This window comes from Fundulus heteroclitus, chromosome 24 (assembly GCF_011125445.2).
Source record: "Fundulus heteroclitus isolate FHET01 chromosome 24, MU-UCD_Fhet_4.1, whole genome shotgun sequence".
In the NCBI taxonomy this organism is placed as follows: domain Eukaryota; kingdom Metazoa; phylum Chordata; class Actinopteri; order Cyprinodontiformes; family Fundulidae; genus Fundulus; species Fundulus heteroclitus.
In genome coordinates, this window is record NC_046384.1 from 21,525,288 (window position 1) to 21,542,254 (window position 16,967).

At 43.2% G+C, this 16,967-nt stretch overlaps 1 protein-coding gene across 11 annotated transcripts in view; it reads left to right on the forward strand.

The window, feature by feature from the left end:
* dock9b (dedicator of cytokinesis 9b) overlaps positions 1-16,967 on the forward strand; it is an 89,470-nt gene that overhangs the window by 59,631 nt on the left and 12,872 nt on the right. For 9 of the 11 annotated variants that reach the window (XM_036127968.1, XM_036127972.1, XM_036127965.1 and 6 more), the window contains 17 exons: positions 90-161; positions 266-412; positions 505-588; positions 684-795; positions 900-1,078; positions 1,501-1,608; positions 1,785-1,896; positions 1,979-2,109; positions 3,355-3,469; positions 5,189-5,255; positions 7,072-7,119; positions 9,383-9,519; positions 11,190-11,305; positions 11,399-11,536; positions 11,616-11,798; positions 13,516-13,629; positions 16,025-16,240. In XM_036127968.1, the coding sequence (XP_035983861.1) occupies positions 90-161; positions 266-412; positions 505-588; positions 684-795; positions 900-1,078; positions 1,501-1,608; positions 1,785-1,896; positions 1,979-2,109; positions 3,355-3,469; positions 5,189-5,255; positions 7,072-7,119; positions 9,383-9,519; positions 11,190-11,305; positions 11,399-11,536; positions 11,616-11,798; positions 13,516-13,629; positions 16,025-16,240 (2,079 nt within the window). The remainder of the gene's footprint in view (positions 1-89; positions 162-265; positions 413-504; positions 589-683; positions 796-899; positions 1,079-1,500; positions 1,609-1,784; positions 1,897-1,978; positions 2,110-3,354; positions 3,470-5,188; positions 5,256-7,071; positions 7,120-9,382; positions 9,520-11,189; positions 11,306-11,398; positions 11,537-11,615; positions 11,799-13,515; positions 13,630-16,024; positions 16,241-16,967) is intronic. The other 2 variants (XM_036127974.1, XM_036127969.1) reach the window with 1 other exon arrangement.

Sequence of the window (16,967 nt, forward strand, 5' to 3'; positions counted from 1 at the left end):
CTTTTGGTTTCAGGTCCTGCGTTTGTCTTTGTGCATTCACGAATGGTATTTATTTCTAATTTATTTATTCATGTTGTTTCCGGTTGCAGCACTCGTGGTACTTCTTTGAGGCGTTGGTAAAATCGATGGCTTATTATCTCATAGAGAGTGGTAAGGTCAAGGTAGGTCTTTTTCTCGTTTTTCTTCTCTTCCTGAGGGAATCCCTTACGAGCCTAACTCCTTTCCACCTTTTCTTTTTTTTTTTTTTTTTGATTCCTGTTCCCAGCTCTCGAGGAACCAGCGTTTTTCCGCTTCCTTCTACCACGCCGTGGAAACTCTGGTCAACATGTTGATGCCGCACATTACCCAGAAATACAAGGACAACCTCGATGCGTCTCGCAATGCCAACCACAGCCTGGCGGTTTTTATCAAGGTTGGCCCTGCTCCATTACCCTTACGTTCATTTTTAACAACTAGAGGAAATTATTAAGATCTGTGTGACTGACTGTCCGCTTTTGCATCCAGCGCTGCTTCACCCTAATGGACAGAGGCTTCGTGTTCAAGCAAATCAATAATTACATGAACTGCTTTGTTCCTGGAGACCCAAAGGTGCCGTCTTTTATGTGTTTTGTGAAAGATCATTAAGATTAAAAGCTTTAAAAGCGCAATTCCCTAAAACGTTGCTGGTCTCATGTTCCTCCCAGACTCTGTTTGAGTTGAAGTTCGAGTTCCTACGGGTGGTTTGCAACCACGAGCACTATGTGCCTCTGAACCTGCCAATGCCGTTTGGAAAAGGCAGAATCCAGAGGTTTCAAGGTGAGCCCATCTACAGGCCACCTTTTTATTTATTTACTTTTACAAATTCCACTTGGTTCCATCATCGAGTAAACTTCACGTCTGCTGATCTGTGGTCGCTGCAGATCTCCAGCTGGACTACTCGCTGAACGACGACTTCTGCCGGAACCACTTCCTGGTGGGCTTGCTGCTGCGGGAAGTGGGCGGGGCGCTTCAAGAGCACAGAGACATCCGTCAGATCGCCATCCAGGTGCTCAAGGGACTCATGATCAAACACACGTTTGACGACCGGTACGCTGCCAAAGTGAGTGTTGCGGTTCTCTCGACATCCACAGATCCAAACGGTCACAAAGGGGCCAGTTAGTAAAAATGCGTCTGTTTAAGGAACCGAGCAACGAAATTAAGAAATTAAGACCATCTGTTAAGATTGCCGTCTGAATTGGCAAAGGATTTCCTTTATGGCGATCTTTAATTCTGCTTTAAAGTAAAAAGCTCTGGATTAAACCAAGAAATCATTCATGACTTCTGCTTTTATCTCTAGTAACAAAGATGGTGACGTGATTTCAGCAATGCATGAAAGACATGGCTGTTGAATTTTGTTACAAATGACAGTATCAGTACAGAGATGCTGTTGGGGTGATAAAGTGTTTCATGAAACTGTGCTTTTATTTCGCTGCGATTCCGCACTTTCTAACTCCCAAACAACTCTTTTTGATTTCATTTCAGAGTCACCAAGCCAGACTCGCCACGCTCTACCTCCCTCTGTTCGGCCTTCTTCAGGAGAACGTCTACAGACTGGACATCAAGGACTCCGCTCCCTACGGCAACCACAATGTAAGCCTGCCACCTAATGGTGGGAATCCAAATTGCGCTTCGTCCTTTCTGTTGTCCCTCTCATAGTCGCCAGCAGATGTGAAGTCTCTCCAAAACCATTATGGGTCGGGTCAGCTTGGCAAAGACGGTCACGGCTTCCAGGGCGAAGCACTCACTCGGTTGCTTTTTTGTCTCAGAACGTGAGGGAGGACTCGCTGGTTCCAAACTCCACGGTGACTCCTCAGAAGCCCGGAAGCTGCATAGAAAACGCTCTCCACAAAGATGTGTTCGGAGTCATCTCTGGGACAGGTGACTCCTTGCCGCCTTGCTTCAAACGTCCGACTCTTTGGCCGTAATGTCGCTGAGAGCTCATCCTGTCCTCCGTCACCAGCCTCACCTCACAGCTCCACTCCTAACGTGAGCTCAGTTCACCACGAGGACTTCAGAGGCTCTCTGGTCTCCACCGACTCTGCAAACAGCCTCCTGGACAAGAGCAGTGACAAGACCAACTCTTTGGAGAAGGTGCGTTGAGCTTCGACTCTGTTTTTGTGCGTTATTCAAGTACATGTTTGGGATTTGAAAAGCCTGTTTAGTTGCTCCCATGTGTAAATGAAGTTGTGCCCCCCCCCCCTTTTTTTACTCTGATTCCCCAAACTACTTTTCATAAAGGACCTAATTAGTAAATAGGCTCCACTCCAGCGACTTAGATTAGTGCAGAATTATGTGTTGGGATGGCCTAGTCAAAGTCCTGATCTAAATCTCAAAAGGGATGCGTAGCAATACTTGAGAACTGAGGTATCTAATCTGACTGAATTTGAGCTTTTTTTTTTTTTTGAAGAAGAAGAATGAGCAAAGCTGTCAGTCTTTAGATTAAGACAGCTAGTAGGGATTTGTCCTAAAAGACTAGCAGGAAAAGGTGGTTCTGAAAAGACACTTTTAACACTATTTTCACAGCCATCTCTGTTTTTTTCCCCCATATCAGAATTTTGCACCACAAGGTTATGTACCGACTGCATAATAACTACAGTTATTACATACAAGTTTTGCATAAAAGTGTTCATTATGTTCTGCGGTGTGGGGCTGGCTATCGGGTTTTATGTTTAAGTCATCCACACGTCCTGTTTTGATTTTTACATCACTGCCGCTCCCTCCTCAAAGAGGTCCCACAGCCGCTCTGTGGCCTCCCAACTCCAGCAAAGGGAGAAATTTACCAGGAGGCACTCGGTCAATGTGCCCACGCTCCTCCCGGACCCAGAGGAGCGGGCTCCGCCCCTGAACCGGGCCACGAAGCGGGTCACCATGGACTTCTCTCTGCTCAGCGTGCCTCCGCCCGACCCGCCGCCGGACAGAGACGGCGAGGATCAGAGCGCGGCTGCTGACTCCGGAGCGGATGGAAGCCGCGGGGAAAACGCACGTAGACAAGTACTCAGTCTGGGTTTTGGTTGGCCCTCCACCACCAGCTCTTGTTTGAAGTGTTTGTCCTGGCATCCAAAAGAAAACGCTTTGCAGATGTCTGCAATATGTCAGAATATCCAGAATCTTTCCAAAGGTTCATCCCTCACGTCTATTTTCCACTCCCTGCTGCTGCAGGTGATGTCGCGGCAGCACCGAGTGAACCTCTCTGCCTCCGTCCGACACTTTCGTCCTCTTTCTTTGTTTTTGTTCTGATTGAGTGACGTGCATGATCTCTGCAGATGCCCTTTTGATTCCGTTTTTTCCGACTAACCCCAGCATTTCCCCCCCCCCCCCCTCTTTCCTGCGCATCAGAGCCAGTGTGTGTCGGCAGTGGGCAGCGCCGTGCTGCGCTGTGACAAGCTGGACCGGGACGAGATCGGAAAGCTGCTCATGTGCTTTCTGCACATCCTCAAGAGCATGTCGGAGGGTAGGGCTGCCACGTTGTGAAGGCTTCCTGTGCCTTGATTTTGTTCATTTCTACCAATAGAAACCACAATCTTCAGTGTACTTTATCGGGGTTTTAGGTGATAGACCAACCCAAAGTTGTGCATGGTTGGGGAGTAGTTATAGAAATTAATTCACAGTAGAAAAAATAAATAAAAGGTAATGTTTTTTTATTACTGTACTCAATTTCTAACTTTTACCAACTACAATGCTTAAACAAGTTAGGAAAGCCCAAAGGATGATGCCGTGGCTTTATTAGCTTCTTAATTCACATTTGAGTTAAATGGAGGCGCACCTGCCGATGTATAAAAAATAAATAAAAAATAACACGTCAATCACTCCTTACTTGTGTGACGTCATGAAAAATCAAAATCAAAACAAAACAGATGAGATATCATAAATTGAACTGTGCACCTTCACAAGTCTGGATTCTGAAGTGCAGTTTCCAGAGCGCTAAAGACGCTCCCGTCGTTTGTTCTGTTACCCACCAGTATAGACACCCTGGGGAGGGCCATCCATCACACTGCTTAGAGAGGAGGCGGGTTCGATGTCGCAGAGGTAAACGTGTTTTGGGTGTAAAATTAGTCCGTGGGCCAGAATCTGTAGGACGCTTCCGTAAGAAGTTTGGTATGAACTGTCAGGGGGCAACTTTCTTGCACTTGGATAAGTTGCGACACATAGCAGTGATCTCAAAACACCAATGTTCCCACGTTTTCACTTGCACATTAATAAGTTATAGCCGATAAAAAATCTAAACTGTGGCGCTCGGGTCCAAGAGGTCACGTGATTCGATTTTTGCTGCTCAGCCAATCAGATCGCTGTATTGTCAGCTGTGCGCGTTCACCAGGTCATCATGGCTGCGCTCGTAAGATGTTTGTATGCATTTGTTTCCAGACGAAGAAAGCCCAATAATAGCATCTTCTGGCGCCAGCTGGCAGAGATCTTGAATGCAAGAAAAAAGAAATAGCCCAGACCATCCATCCATCCAGCCACAGTTTAGATTTTTTATCGGCTATAACTTATTAATGTGCAAGTGAAAACGTGGGAACATTGGTGTTTTGAGTTCACTGCTATGTGTAGCAACTTTTCCCGCTGGAAGAAAGTTGCCCCCTGACAGTTCATATGAAAAGTCACCCTACAGATTCTGGCCCACGGCCTAAATGTGCAAATCAAGCCCAGAACCAAAGCAGAGGAACCTGGACGACGCTGAGAAAGCGTCACTATCTACTGTTCCACTATGCCACAACATAGACGGCCATGTTACATTTTACATGTGCACAGAGGGAGGCAGACTTCAATTAGTTGAGTTGTGGGGAGTGGTGGCCTTCTGGTTCTAGGTTCAGCTCCCACACACTGGGTTCCTGAGCAAGACCTTCAACCCGGGCGCCTTACTGTGGCAGCCCACTGCTCCCCAATGGGATGGATTAAATGCAGAGAAGAAAATTTCATCGTTGCAATGACAATAACTATTATTATTATTATTATTATTATTATTATTATTATTATTATTATTATTATTATTATGTCCTATGGTCTCTTCCAATCCACAATTATGCATTACTTTGTGTCGGTCTGTCTCATGAAATTCCATAAACTACATTGAGATTTGTGGCTCTAAATACTTTGTAAGCCGCTGCGTTGAAGTTTATTTCGATGCTGGCAGATGTCTGGTAACTGTCGTCTGTTATCGTTTTCTCTTTAGAGGCCCTGTTTGCTTATTGGAACAAAGCAGCTCCTTCAGAGTTAATGGACTTCTTCACTCTAATCGAGTAAGTACCGGTGTTGTCCGCCTGTGTGGGGGGGCACCTCTTCCTGTGGTTCATGCACATAACGGGACGGGTCCAAACTGCAGCAAACAATCAGGTCTGCAGAGAGGATCCTCAGGGCTGATGTCGCTCCATCCAGGACTTGTACGGGTCTAGGGTCAGGAAAAGGGCAGCTAGCATCTCTGCAGACCCCACACATCCTGCGCATGAACTGATTAGACTTCTAGCCTCAGGTCGGCGCCGCAGAGCGCTGTTGGCAAAAAGCAGCTGCCACACAGGCAGTTTCTTCCGTCTAATGAGTAGTGTGGATGGAGACATTACAGCTTGGGTTCTAAGGTCACCTCTGACCCAGCTCCTCTAAAACATGTCAGCAGCTGCACTCAGGGAGGAGACGAGAAAGGCCTGATATCGGCTTCTCTCTCGCCTGATCCGTTGAGGTCGATGCTGACGTCTTTTACTTCTGTTTCATTTACACATGAAACAGAATAAGCATGTAGTGCAGATATGCACACATATATGTATATTCTGTTCCTGTTAGGGCTGAACGATTTTGAAAAATAATCTAATTGCGATTTTTTTTCTTAATATTGTGATTTAATGCGTTTTTTTTCCCCAGTTTAATTTATCATGTCTTTTTAAATATATACAAACAACAAATCAATTTGTTTCCTCGCTGTGCAGATTAGTTGCTAAAAGACCCGCAGCATCTAAACTCAGAGCATTACCTTTTATTCTGCCTACAATATATTTCAACCAAAATTGCAATTTTGACTTTTCTCTGCATTAACCACAAGCAACAAAAATGACCTCTAAATAAAGATGTTTGTAAACAAGGACTATTCAAAACAAGAACTTTTAATGTTTCTATTAATCAGAATATTGTTCAAGAGAACAGCTTTTAATTGATTTGGACATCAATCCTTGTTGAACATAAAGTGCAAAGTGCAACCAACAAGCAAGTCTATGTATTAAACTGATTGACCTGTACTTAATACTATGTATGATTATTTAAACTCTAAAACAAGTAATAAAATAAGATTATCTCACTGCTGCAACTGTCTTCCCTTCCATGTGGAGGCAAACCCACTTTAAACATTTTACCAACACCTAATGGACGTGTTTAATTCCCTAATTGTTACAGAGCCAAAAATTGCAGACTCTGCGATTTGGAAATTGCGTTTTTTTAAATCGCGATTATATTGAAAATGCGATTAATTGTTCAGCCCTAGTTCCTGTTATACTTTATTTTTTCCCTAAAATTTATAGCTATATTTATAATTGTCTGTACACCTAGAGCGCTTGAAACCAAAGTCAAATTTATTATTTGTTCACACAGTTTTCTGAGTGTAGAGTTGTTTTAATCTTCACAGTGAATTATGCAGACAGGCTCTAATGATGAATATTCATGCACCGTCACTGCTATCTGGATAAATGCCATACCAGTTTGCAGCTGAAACCACAGACCTTTTTACACTTTGGATGTAACTATTCTGGTTGGACTGAGTGTTTAGGATCATTGTTTTGTTTTCAACGTCTAGTCGTGTTCCAACCATCCAAACGTTGATTCCTTTAGAATTCGGTCCACAGCACGATGTTTCCCCCCGATATGCTTGACAGCTGGTTCGGCGTTCTTAATTTGTTCTCCTCCAAACATACTTCCTGTTATTGTGACCAAATATTTGGTCTGCGGCCAAATATCCTGCCAGAATGATGCAGAGATGCTACAACAGTGTGGGGGTTCCTGCAACTTGTTCTGCTGAGAAAGCACAAGCTCTGGTAGGGATTCCTCACTAAGGTCCATTTGTGTTCTGTTCTGCAGAATCTGTCTCCATCAGTTCAGATACATGGGGAAAAGATTCATTGCCAGGTAAGGTTCGTCTGATCGTGTGGTTTGGAGATTTAATTCTTTACAACGGACCAGTTCTGCTGTTAATCTTTGCAATAACTCGTGTCTACCTGCCAATCTAACTACTCAGTTTTAATCTGTAGCTCTTGGCTTTATGTTTTATCTGTAACACTGCTGCCAAGTTGCTTTGCGCGTATCGCTGTGGCCTCTAGCCCCTCCTGCTTGGGTAAGAGCTTCATTCCTTCCTTCTCCCTGTGCTAGATTAAGTGCATGACATTGATTTTGCATATTTTATTCTATCGGCTGGGTTTTTGTCCGCTACGTTTTTTTTTTTTTTTTTTTAAGCAGTCATTGACAAAATGGTTGTTGTACCCCACTGTTAATAGAAAAACCCTCAATAGTCTTGGAAGTAACAAAAGTGACAAAAGTAAAAATGGATAAAAGATTTACTGAAAATTAACCAATGAAAATCAGACATTGGTTTTGAATTGTGGTTGAACAGAAAAATAGTAAAATAAACAAATGAAACAGGCCTGAACAAAAATGATGGCCCCTGTGACTTCATGTTTTGTCGTGGGAGCTTTTGAGGCGATCACTGCAGTCAAACAGTTTCTGGAACGGTCAGTGAGGCGTCTGCACCTGTCGACAGGTATTCTGGCCCACTCCCCGTGATCAAACTGCTCCAGTTGTCTCAGGTTTGGAGGCTGACTTCTCTGGGTGTCGTGTTTCAGGTCCTTCTATAGATGTTCAATAGGACTGACTATTCTGAAGAAAGCCACTTCAGAATACTCGTAAAGCTGTTTTGGATGGTTCTAGCTGTTTGTTTCGGGTCTTTATGCTGTTGGAAGAACTATGACCTACAACTAAGATCGTGCGTTCTGACACTTCTCAGGCAGGACATTTCTCTCCAGAAGGCCTTGATGGTTTTGTGATTTCTAAAACACCAAGGGTCAGATGCAACAAAGCATCCCCAGAATGTAACTGAGCCTCCTCCATGTTCCACAGTAGGAACTGTGTTCTGTTCTGGGTCTGCTTTATTTTTGCTTTATCAGTGGACATGGAACTGATGTGCCTGGCCATAAAGCTCTGGGTTTGTCTCATCTGTCCAAAAGACATTCTCCCAGAAGCTTTGTGGTATTTTTTTATGATTTGCTTTCAACAGTGGTGTCTGCCATGAAGTCCACTTTGGCTCAAACAGTGATGGATGGTGCGATCTGACACTGATGTACCTTGACCTTGGAGATGTCCTTTCATTTATCTGGAGTTTGTTCTGGGCTCTTAGGTTACTACTGTCTGTATAGTTTGATTAAATTTGACTTTGTAAAGTGCCTTAAGATGACATGTGTTGTGAATTGGTGCTTTATAGAGAAAATTGAATTGTTTGCATTATATTCCTTTTAATTTGTCATACATTTTCCTCCTGTGACTAAAGTCCAGGGAGGTTGGCTACAGTCCTGTAGACCTTAAGCTTCTGAACAATTGTGCTGCTGTAGTCACAGGAATATGAAGCTGCTTGGAGATGGTCTGTAGCCTTTACCTTTAATAATAATTGATAATTGAACTTTATTGATCTCACAATGGAGAAATTCACTTCTGCATCTTAACCCATCCCCTTGGGGAGCAGTGGGCTGCCACTGTGCGGCGCCTGGGGAGCAATTGGGGGTTAAGGGTCTTGCTCAGGGACCCAGAGTGGCGGTCTGTGGGGGTTGAACTCAGAACCTCTGGGACCCAAGCTCAATGCTCTAAGCACTAGGCCACCACATCCCCATTTTTGGGCCAGCAGCTTTAACCTGCTTGTCTATAAGTTTTCTTCTTCTGAGACAACTCTCTCCTTTGCTTCCTGTGATCCATGTTCAGTGTGGTAAACAGCATGTCACCAAACAGCACAGTGACAGAGACCTGTAACCCTTTAAATAGACAGACTGACTGCTTACTAGCTTGAAGAAATCTATAATGCTAACTAGAGGATACATCTCAGTTTATCAAATTATTTTCAATCTCTTCAAGGGGTACCGTAATTTTTGTCTTGGCCTGTTTCATTTTGTTTGTTTTAATGATTCTGTTGAACCACAATTCAAAAGCAATGTCTGGTTTTCTTTGGTTAATCTTCAGTACATTTTTATTTATTATTAGTTTTGCCAGCTTCAGGTTATTTCAGCTATCATTGTGGGATTTTCTTGGATTAACAAATAACAAAAATTACTGAATAACAAAGCAACGAACCGTCTGATTTGTGTTTTATTGGAAACCCAAATGTCACGGTGTCTTTCCTGTTCCCCGTCAGGAGTCAGGAGGGCGCAGGTCCTGCCGCTGCAGACAGGAAGTCTCTGACTCTGCCCGTGTCTCGTCACAGGGCAGGGATCCTGCACGCCCGTCTGCAGCAACTGGGAGCTCTGGAGACTGCGCACACCATCAATAACAGTAAGCTTTAGAGCGAGCTAGATCCTGACGCATGTGGGATAGTACGAATTTGACGACAAAAGATTAAATGTGGATTAAAATTAAAACATGGTGCGTTTTGTAACCTACAGAACCTACTTGTATATGATGCAAAGTGTCCAACATTGACATTTACGTGTAGTGAGTCTCATAAATTAAAAGCTGTTTTTCTAAATACTTTTATTGGTTTTGTTTCAAATGGGTAATCCACAACCAATCAGAGAATAGAAAAATCTAACAACACAAAGGGAAACATTAAATGACAAGATAACCTTTTTTACTTGTGCCTTGTTGCAATTTCTTACGTAAGTACTCAAATCCCTGCAATTGTATTACACGGGTTTTCAAATTGAATGTGTATATATGGTAGTTAAAGATATAGTAGTATAGTATTTTATAATGTGGAAGTGGAACGAATACTAAATGTGCCTTGCATGTTATAGTATATTGACTATTATAGTAATAATTTTAAATTTGTTCAAAGGGACTTTTACTTTGTTTTCACAACAGGTCTGGAATTAGATGACACCTCAAAGCAAGTGGTTACCCCAGATTGATTTTAGAAGTGTTTTCAAACTCCTTTGTGTTGTTCTGCCTGTAAAATGAATTTTAAGTATACACAATCTGAGATCATATATTCTGCAATTCTAATGCATTAGTTTAAGCTTCTTGTCTCTGATATCTGTTCTGTTACTATGAGTACAGCAAAAAACTATTTAATTATTGTGAAAGAAAATCTATATTTTCTCTTAGTCATTTCAGAAATGAAGGCCATATACTTTAAAGATCCGTTACACATTCAGTCAAATATTTAAATTTTTTATTTTTTGTAATTTTGATGATTATTGCACACAAATAATGGAAAACCAAGGCTTCAGAAAAGCATGCTCACCTGTGAGCATTTTTTTTACGATTTTCAAATTTTATGAATTTTACTTTCATGAAGTGTTTCCAATGTCTGTTTTTGTTATGGACCACATGGACTGCTTCCATGTGTTTCATTAGAGAATGGTGCACAAGCATCAGATAAAAAAAAACAACTTACCTGCCAGTTGCCTTGAACAAATTTCCAATTGCTTTTGGTGAGTTGGCGCCCGATGGTTGCTTCGTTTGAGGCTACACTGCGTTTTACCTCCAAAATTCTGATGATTTCCTGCATCGGCGACTATTCAAATGCCTTTCGCTCAATGTCTAGTGAGTGTAGAAACCTCATTTATATGACATGTGTAAAATGTAAATGTTGGAACATTAAGGAAGCAAATCAAAATGAAACATTTGATCATTTACCAGAAATTGCAAACTATGTAACAGCTGTCATAAAAATAAATGATGTTCTGCTTGTAAGTATGAATGATATCAAGCACATTTGAATTGACACTGGGCTAAACTGAATTTATACAGGCGGATGTATCATTTAAATAAACAGTAAAGCCAAACTTCATTGTTTAAATTTGTTTGGAGAAAAACTGTTCATATGACACTGACCTCTAGTGGTGAGTGTTTGTAAGAACAGCAAAAGGCTACTGAAGAGGTAAACAAGATTGTTTTAACATGATTCAGTACAGGCCAGATCATTTTAATGTTAAGTGGATGAAAACGAAATGACTCGCTGTATTAATGCTTTGAAATAAAAACAAGTTGTGCGTTTCCAGTGTACTCCCAAACAGAAGCTGACGTAAACAGCCAGTGCCTGCTGGAGGCCAACGTGTCTACGGAGGTCTGCCTGACTGTGCTGGACACGCTCTGCACCTTCATCATGGGATTCAAGGTGTTGGTCCACCTGCACGTAAAACAACACGTGAGATCAGACGTGCCGTTGCTGGCCGGCCTTCGAGTAACACGGGCCTCCTTGTGCTTTCAGACCCAGCTGAATTCAGATCTGGGCCACAACCCCCTGATGAAGAAGGTGTTCCAGGTGCATCTGTGCTTCCTGCAGATCCCTCAGTCGGAGGCTGCCCTCAAACAGATCTTCACCTCCCTCAGGACCTTCATCTTCAAGGTGGATCCGCCGACCCGTGTCTCCTCTCCGATCAGTCCGCTAGGCTTCTCCGTCTTATCTGTCGCCCAAACCCTTGCAGTTTCCCTGCACGTTCTTTGACGGCAGGGCCGACATGTGCGCCTCGCTCTGCTACGAGATCCTCAAGTGCTGCAACTCCAAGCTGAGCTCCATCCGCGGCGACGCAGCCCATCTCCTTTACTTCCTCATGAAGAGCAACTTCGACTACACGGGCCGCAAGTCTTTTGTGCGGACCCACCTGCAGGTAGGAGACGCAGCGACGCGCCAAAGCGTTCCCGACATCCTGAACGCGTTTCGTCGTGTTACAGCTGCAAACCTCCATGAGCGATGTGGTAGCGCAACACGAAGCAGTGCATGCTGGGTTGTTGCCCCGTCTTTAGTTTAGTTCATCTTTGCATCATCTCTGAGCGACTTCCTTGTTTCTGCTGAAGAAAGTTTTATTTAGGGGCATCAGATTCATCCATCCATCCATGCATCCATCCATCCATGCGTCCATGGATCCATCCATCCATGCATCCATGCATCCATCCATCCATGCATCCATGCATCCATGCATCCATGCATCCATGCATCCATGCATCCATGCATCCATCCATCCATGCATCCATGCATCCATCCATGCATCCATCCATCCATCCATGCATCCATCCATCCATCCATGGATCCATGCATCCATGCATCCATCCATCCATGGATCCATGCATCCATGGATCCATGCATCCATGCATGCATCCATCCATCCATCCATCCATCCATCCATCCATCCATGCATCCATGCGTCCATGCATCCATCCATCCATCCATGCATCCATGCGTCCATGCATCCATCCATCCATGCATCCATGCATCCATCCATCCATGCATCCATTCATCCATCCATCCATGCATCCATCCATCCATCCATCCATCCATCCATCCATCCATCCATGCGTCCATGGATCCATCCATCCATGCATCCATCCATCCATGCATCCATGCATCCATCCATCCATGGATCCATGCATCCATGGATCCATGCATCCATGCATGCATCCATCCATCCATCCATCCATCCATCCATCCATCCATCCATCCATCCATCCATGCATCCATGCGTCCATGCATCCATCCATCCATCCATGCATCCATGCGTCCATGCATCCATCCATCCATGCATCCATGCATCCATCCATCCATCCATCCATCCATCCATCCATCCATCCATCCATCCATCCATCCATCCATCCATCCATCCATGCGTCCATGGATCCATCCATCCATGCATCCATGCATCCATCCATCCATCCATCCATGCATCCATGCATCCATGCATCCATCCATCCATGCATCCATGCATCCATCCATCCATGGATCCATGCATCCATGGATCCATGCATCCATGCATGCATCCATCCATCCATCCATCCATCCATCCATCCATCCATCCATCCATCCATCCATCCATCCATGCATCCATGCGTCCATGCATCCATCCATCCATCCATGCATCCATGCGTCCATGCATCCATCCATCCATGCATCCATGCATCCATCCATCCATGCATCCATTCATCCATCCATCCATGCATCCATCCATCCATCCATCCATCCATCCATCCATCCATCCATCCATCCATCCATCCATCCATCCATCCATCCATGCGTCCATGGATCCATCCATCCATGCATCCATGCATCCATCCATCCATGCATCCATGCATCCATGCATCCATGCATGCATCCATCCATCCATCCATCCATACGTCCTTTTGCTTGCATACAATCTGAATAAAACGGTTAAGATGATGACAAAATGTGGAAGGTCTCATAGAGCGTGAAAACCTTTTCCAGCAACCTTTCACAGAGGGTTTTCTGAATATTTTTCTGTTTTTTTTTTTTTTTTTGTAAACGGTTCATCTTTTGCTCTTTTCCAAAAAAGCCCTTGATGTGATGCTAATTTATTTTGGCTCTACGTTCCTCAGGTGGTGATAGCCGTCAGCCAGCTGATAGCTGATGTCATCGGAATTGGGAGCACTCGCTTCCAGCAGTCGCTTTCCATCATCAATAACTGCGCCAACAGTGACAAGAGCATAAAGGTGGGTGGTCTGATCGACACAGGCAACAGCAAAAACTGTTCAGTAGCTGATCCTTAAAAAAAAAAAAGAAAGAAAAAAAGATTTTTAGTTTTTCTGGATTTGCAAATGTTCTGGGATGTATTTAAATCAAAGCCAAAGAGTATAGAAGTTATTTGTCCTAAACTGACCATCAGAAGGAGTTTTCATGGTCTGGAATTAACACCATATCAAGGTAGAAATATGTCAGCAATAACCTTAAAGAAGTAATTGTTACTCTGCATCAACTTGGAAGAGTTGTAGCTTCCTCTCTGTACTATCTGGTCCATCATTATAAAAAGAGAAAGATTATTAAAGGGATCCACGATTAGTTGTAATGGACTTTATTTGAGAAATATGTGTATTTTAGAAGTAAAAACAAAACGGTAGAAGTACTGTGAGCAGTTTTTATTCATTTAAATACAATATTGTTACACGGACGTCGCCATGTCGTTTATGCTGCTATGCATTCTGGGTAAATGACGTATGCTAAGTCCTTCAGTGCTAGCTTCATCCAGCCAAAACGGCAATGAGTATCGTTAAACCTTTTCAGTTTGGACCGGAGTGCGTTGAAATTCATGACGATATAATGATGATGATGATGATGATGATTGATGAAGGACACATACTGCTTGTAGAATTGTGTGATCCAGCGAGTAGTGCTCTGTGTCCAGTAGGGCTGTGCATAGAAAAACTATACGTGATTAATATCGATGTTTTTAGATACGATTTAATATAAATATTTTGGCTTTCAATGTTGATATACCTCCCAACCCCTAGGGGGCGTTATTACACGCGCCATTACTGTTCACAGCGGTAGTATAGTACATTTTTGGTTTCTGTGATACATTAAATGCATTGCACCAAATGTACTTTATTTTCCTGTTATTATATCAGTGTTCAATAAATTGAACAGAAATATAATATTTGGCTTTTTTTCGATTGCATGACTTTGAGCATTAATTTTAAAGTAATAAATATCGATATTGCCGTCAAATCAAATACAGCTGAGCTATATTGGGAATCGTATTGTATCGTGAGCTATGTATCGAGAATCATATCGAATCGGCTCATCCTAGATGATACCCAGCCCTAGTGTCCGGTGTCAGGTCCACTAACACTTAGGGTCTGATCAGACTGGTCTTTGGTCCGTGATTTCACATTTGGGACCGGGGGCAGTGGCAGTACCTTCGTTATTTAAAAGGGTTTCAGGTGTTGCCTGTCTCTGATGTTTCTCACAGCCTCTTTCACTCGCAAGGCAGCGAGGTTTAGGTGCTTTATGGATAAAAATAGTCGGCACGGCAGTCGGTTTTAGCTTGTGAGGGTAACACACCTGTTACCTGAACTGCTCCTTCATCCATTTTGTTGGTAAAAATGACTCAAAGTTTTCTGGAGAGAAGTGATGAGAACACAAATGTGGGTCCTTCTGAAGTTGTCTTTTTCCAAGGGCGTTTTTTTTTTTTCCATGTGGGAAGCGATGAAGACTTTTCCTGTTGTGTGTTTTTTATTTTTTGTTTTGTTTTGTTTAGACATTACAGCCAACAGTGGCACTGGATATAGAATATTTGAAGTAAATATGACTTTACGTATCACAAACAGCAATTTTTAAGTTAATAGGAAATTTACAGCACGTTTAGGCCAACATGTTCAACTAAACATGGGTCCCTTTGATTGGGCAAAATGGTTCAGACAGCTCCCAATATTTCTAGGAGTGAAAATCAGAGCAAGCATTCTTCTCTCTAAAAAAAAATAAATACAGCAGCACAACTTAGGTTTACAAAATCGCTCCCACATGAAACCAAAGATTTGTGGACCGATGTCCTTTGGACAGATGACGCCACAAAGTAGAGGTTGCAGAGTTAAATGTTAAGGTGGAAACTTTGGTCCACACCGGGTAATCAAGAGCCCATTGATCCCAAAGACAGCGGCAAATATCCAACAAAACGGTTGAAAAAGAAACGAGTCAAGGTACTGCCATCTTTCTTAGAATTCAACTATCTATAAGACCACGTAACTAATTCCGATTCTTGAAGCCGATGTGGCTATTTCTTCATCCATTTACATGACACGGGTCTCAAAACTTGGGTTTGAACCAGCTAATATTAACAATCACCTTCAGGCTACACTTTGAAAACCCACGTCACGACCCACGGCTACACAGGTGTAGTAGCCCAAAATATCGGCCGACCTCTAGTTCCTACCTCAGCGATATAGTTCCCATAAAAACACAAATAACTTTAATGTTTTATTTTTCCAAACATCCAAAGTCATCAATCCTTTCACTGGGGTTGGGATGAGCTGAATTCAGTGTAAACATTTTTAAGATTTGCTTACTTGCTTTCCAAAATCCCCAACCTGTGCCCATGTGTTGCCCCGGCAGCACACAGCGTTCCCATCAGACGTGAAGGACCTGACCAAACGCATCAGGACGGTGCTGATGGCCACCGAGCAGATGAAGGAGCACGAGAACGACCCCGAAATGTTGGTGGACCTCCAGTACAGCTTGGCCAAGTCCTACACCAGTACCCCCGAGCTCCGCAAGACCTGGCTGGACAGCATGGCTCGCATCCACAACAAGAACGGCGACCTTTCCGAGGTACGGGGGGAATTCCACCGCTGTGAGCACGTGGCATCGCCACCTCACAGATTTTCTCTGCTTGGTTTTAATCAGGGGCGGTTTATAGACCAAATTTACCACGGGGGCCAAGGTGGGGCCAGTGTTTTTTCACAGGGGCACAGAAAAAAAAATTAAAAACAATAAAATGGCAATATTTAACTGTGTAATAATATTAAGTGAGCCACTTGTGGCTCTGGAACTGCAGGTTTCAGACCCCTGATCTAGCAGTTGAAAACTTTGCCCCCAGCTCAATACGGCTAAAGCTAAACGTGAAACATCTTAAGTTTTAGATTCTTTTTAGAGTAAAGCTGTATAGGTAAAAAATAATATTGGTCAAAGTGACCAATCAGTTATGGTTTCTTTGCCAATGCAAATAATCATGAGAAGTGTTTTTAACATCATGCTTTTAGTGCAGGGGCCATAACAGGGGCCAAGGCCATTTCTACAGGGGCATGGGCCCCTGTTGGCCCCCGTCTAGAACCGCCCCTGGTTTTAATGTTTCAAATAGTCACACAAATGTTTAACATAGACAAAGAAAACCTGAGTAAATACAAAAAGCATTCTTTATGTTTCGTTTTAGAGAAGAAAAAGCTATCCAAACGAGCCTTTCCCTTTGTGGAAAAACTAGCTGTTGCCCCAACCTGATAACTGATGGTCCCCCCTCGGCTGCAACATCTGCCATCAAGCACTTGTAATGACTTCCAGT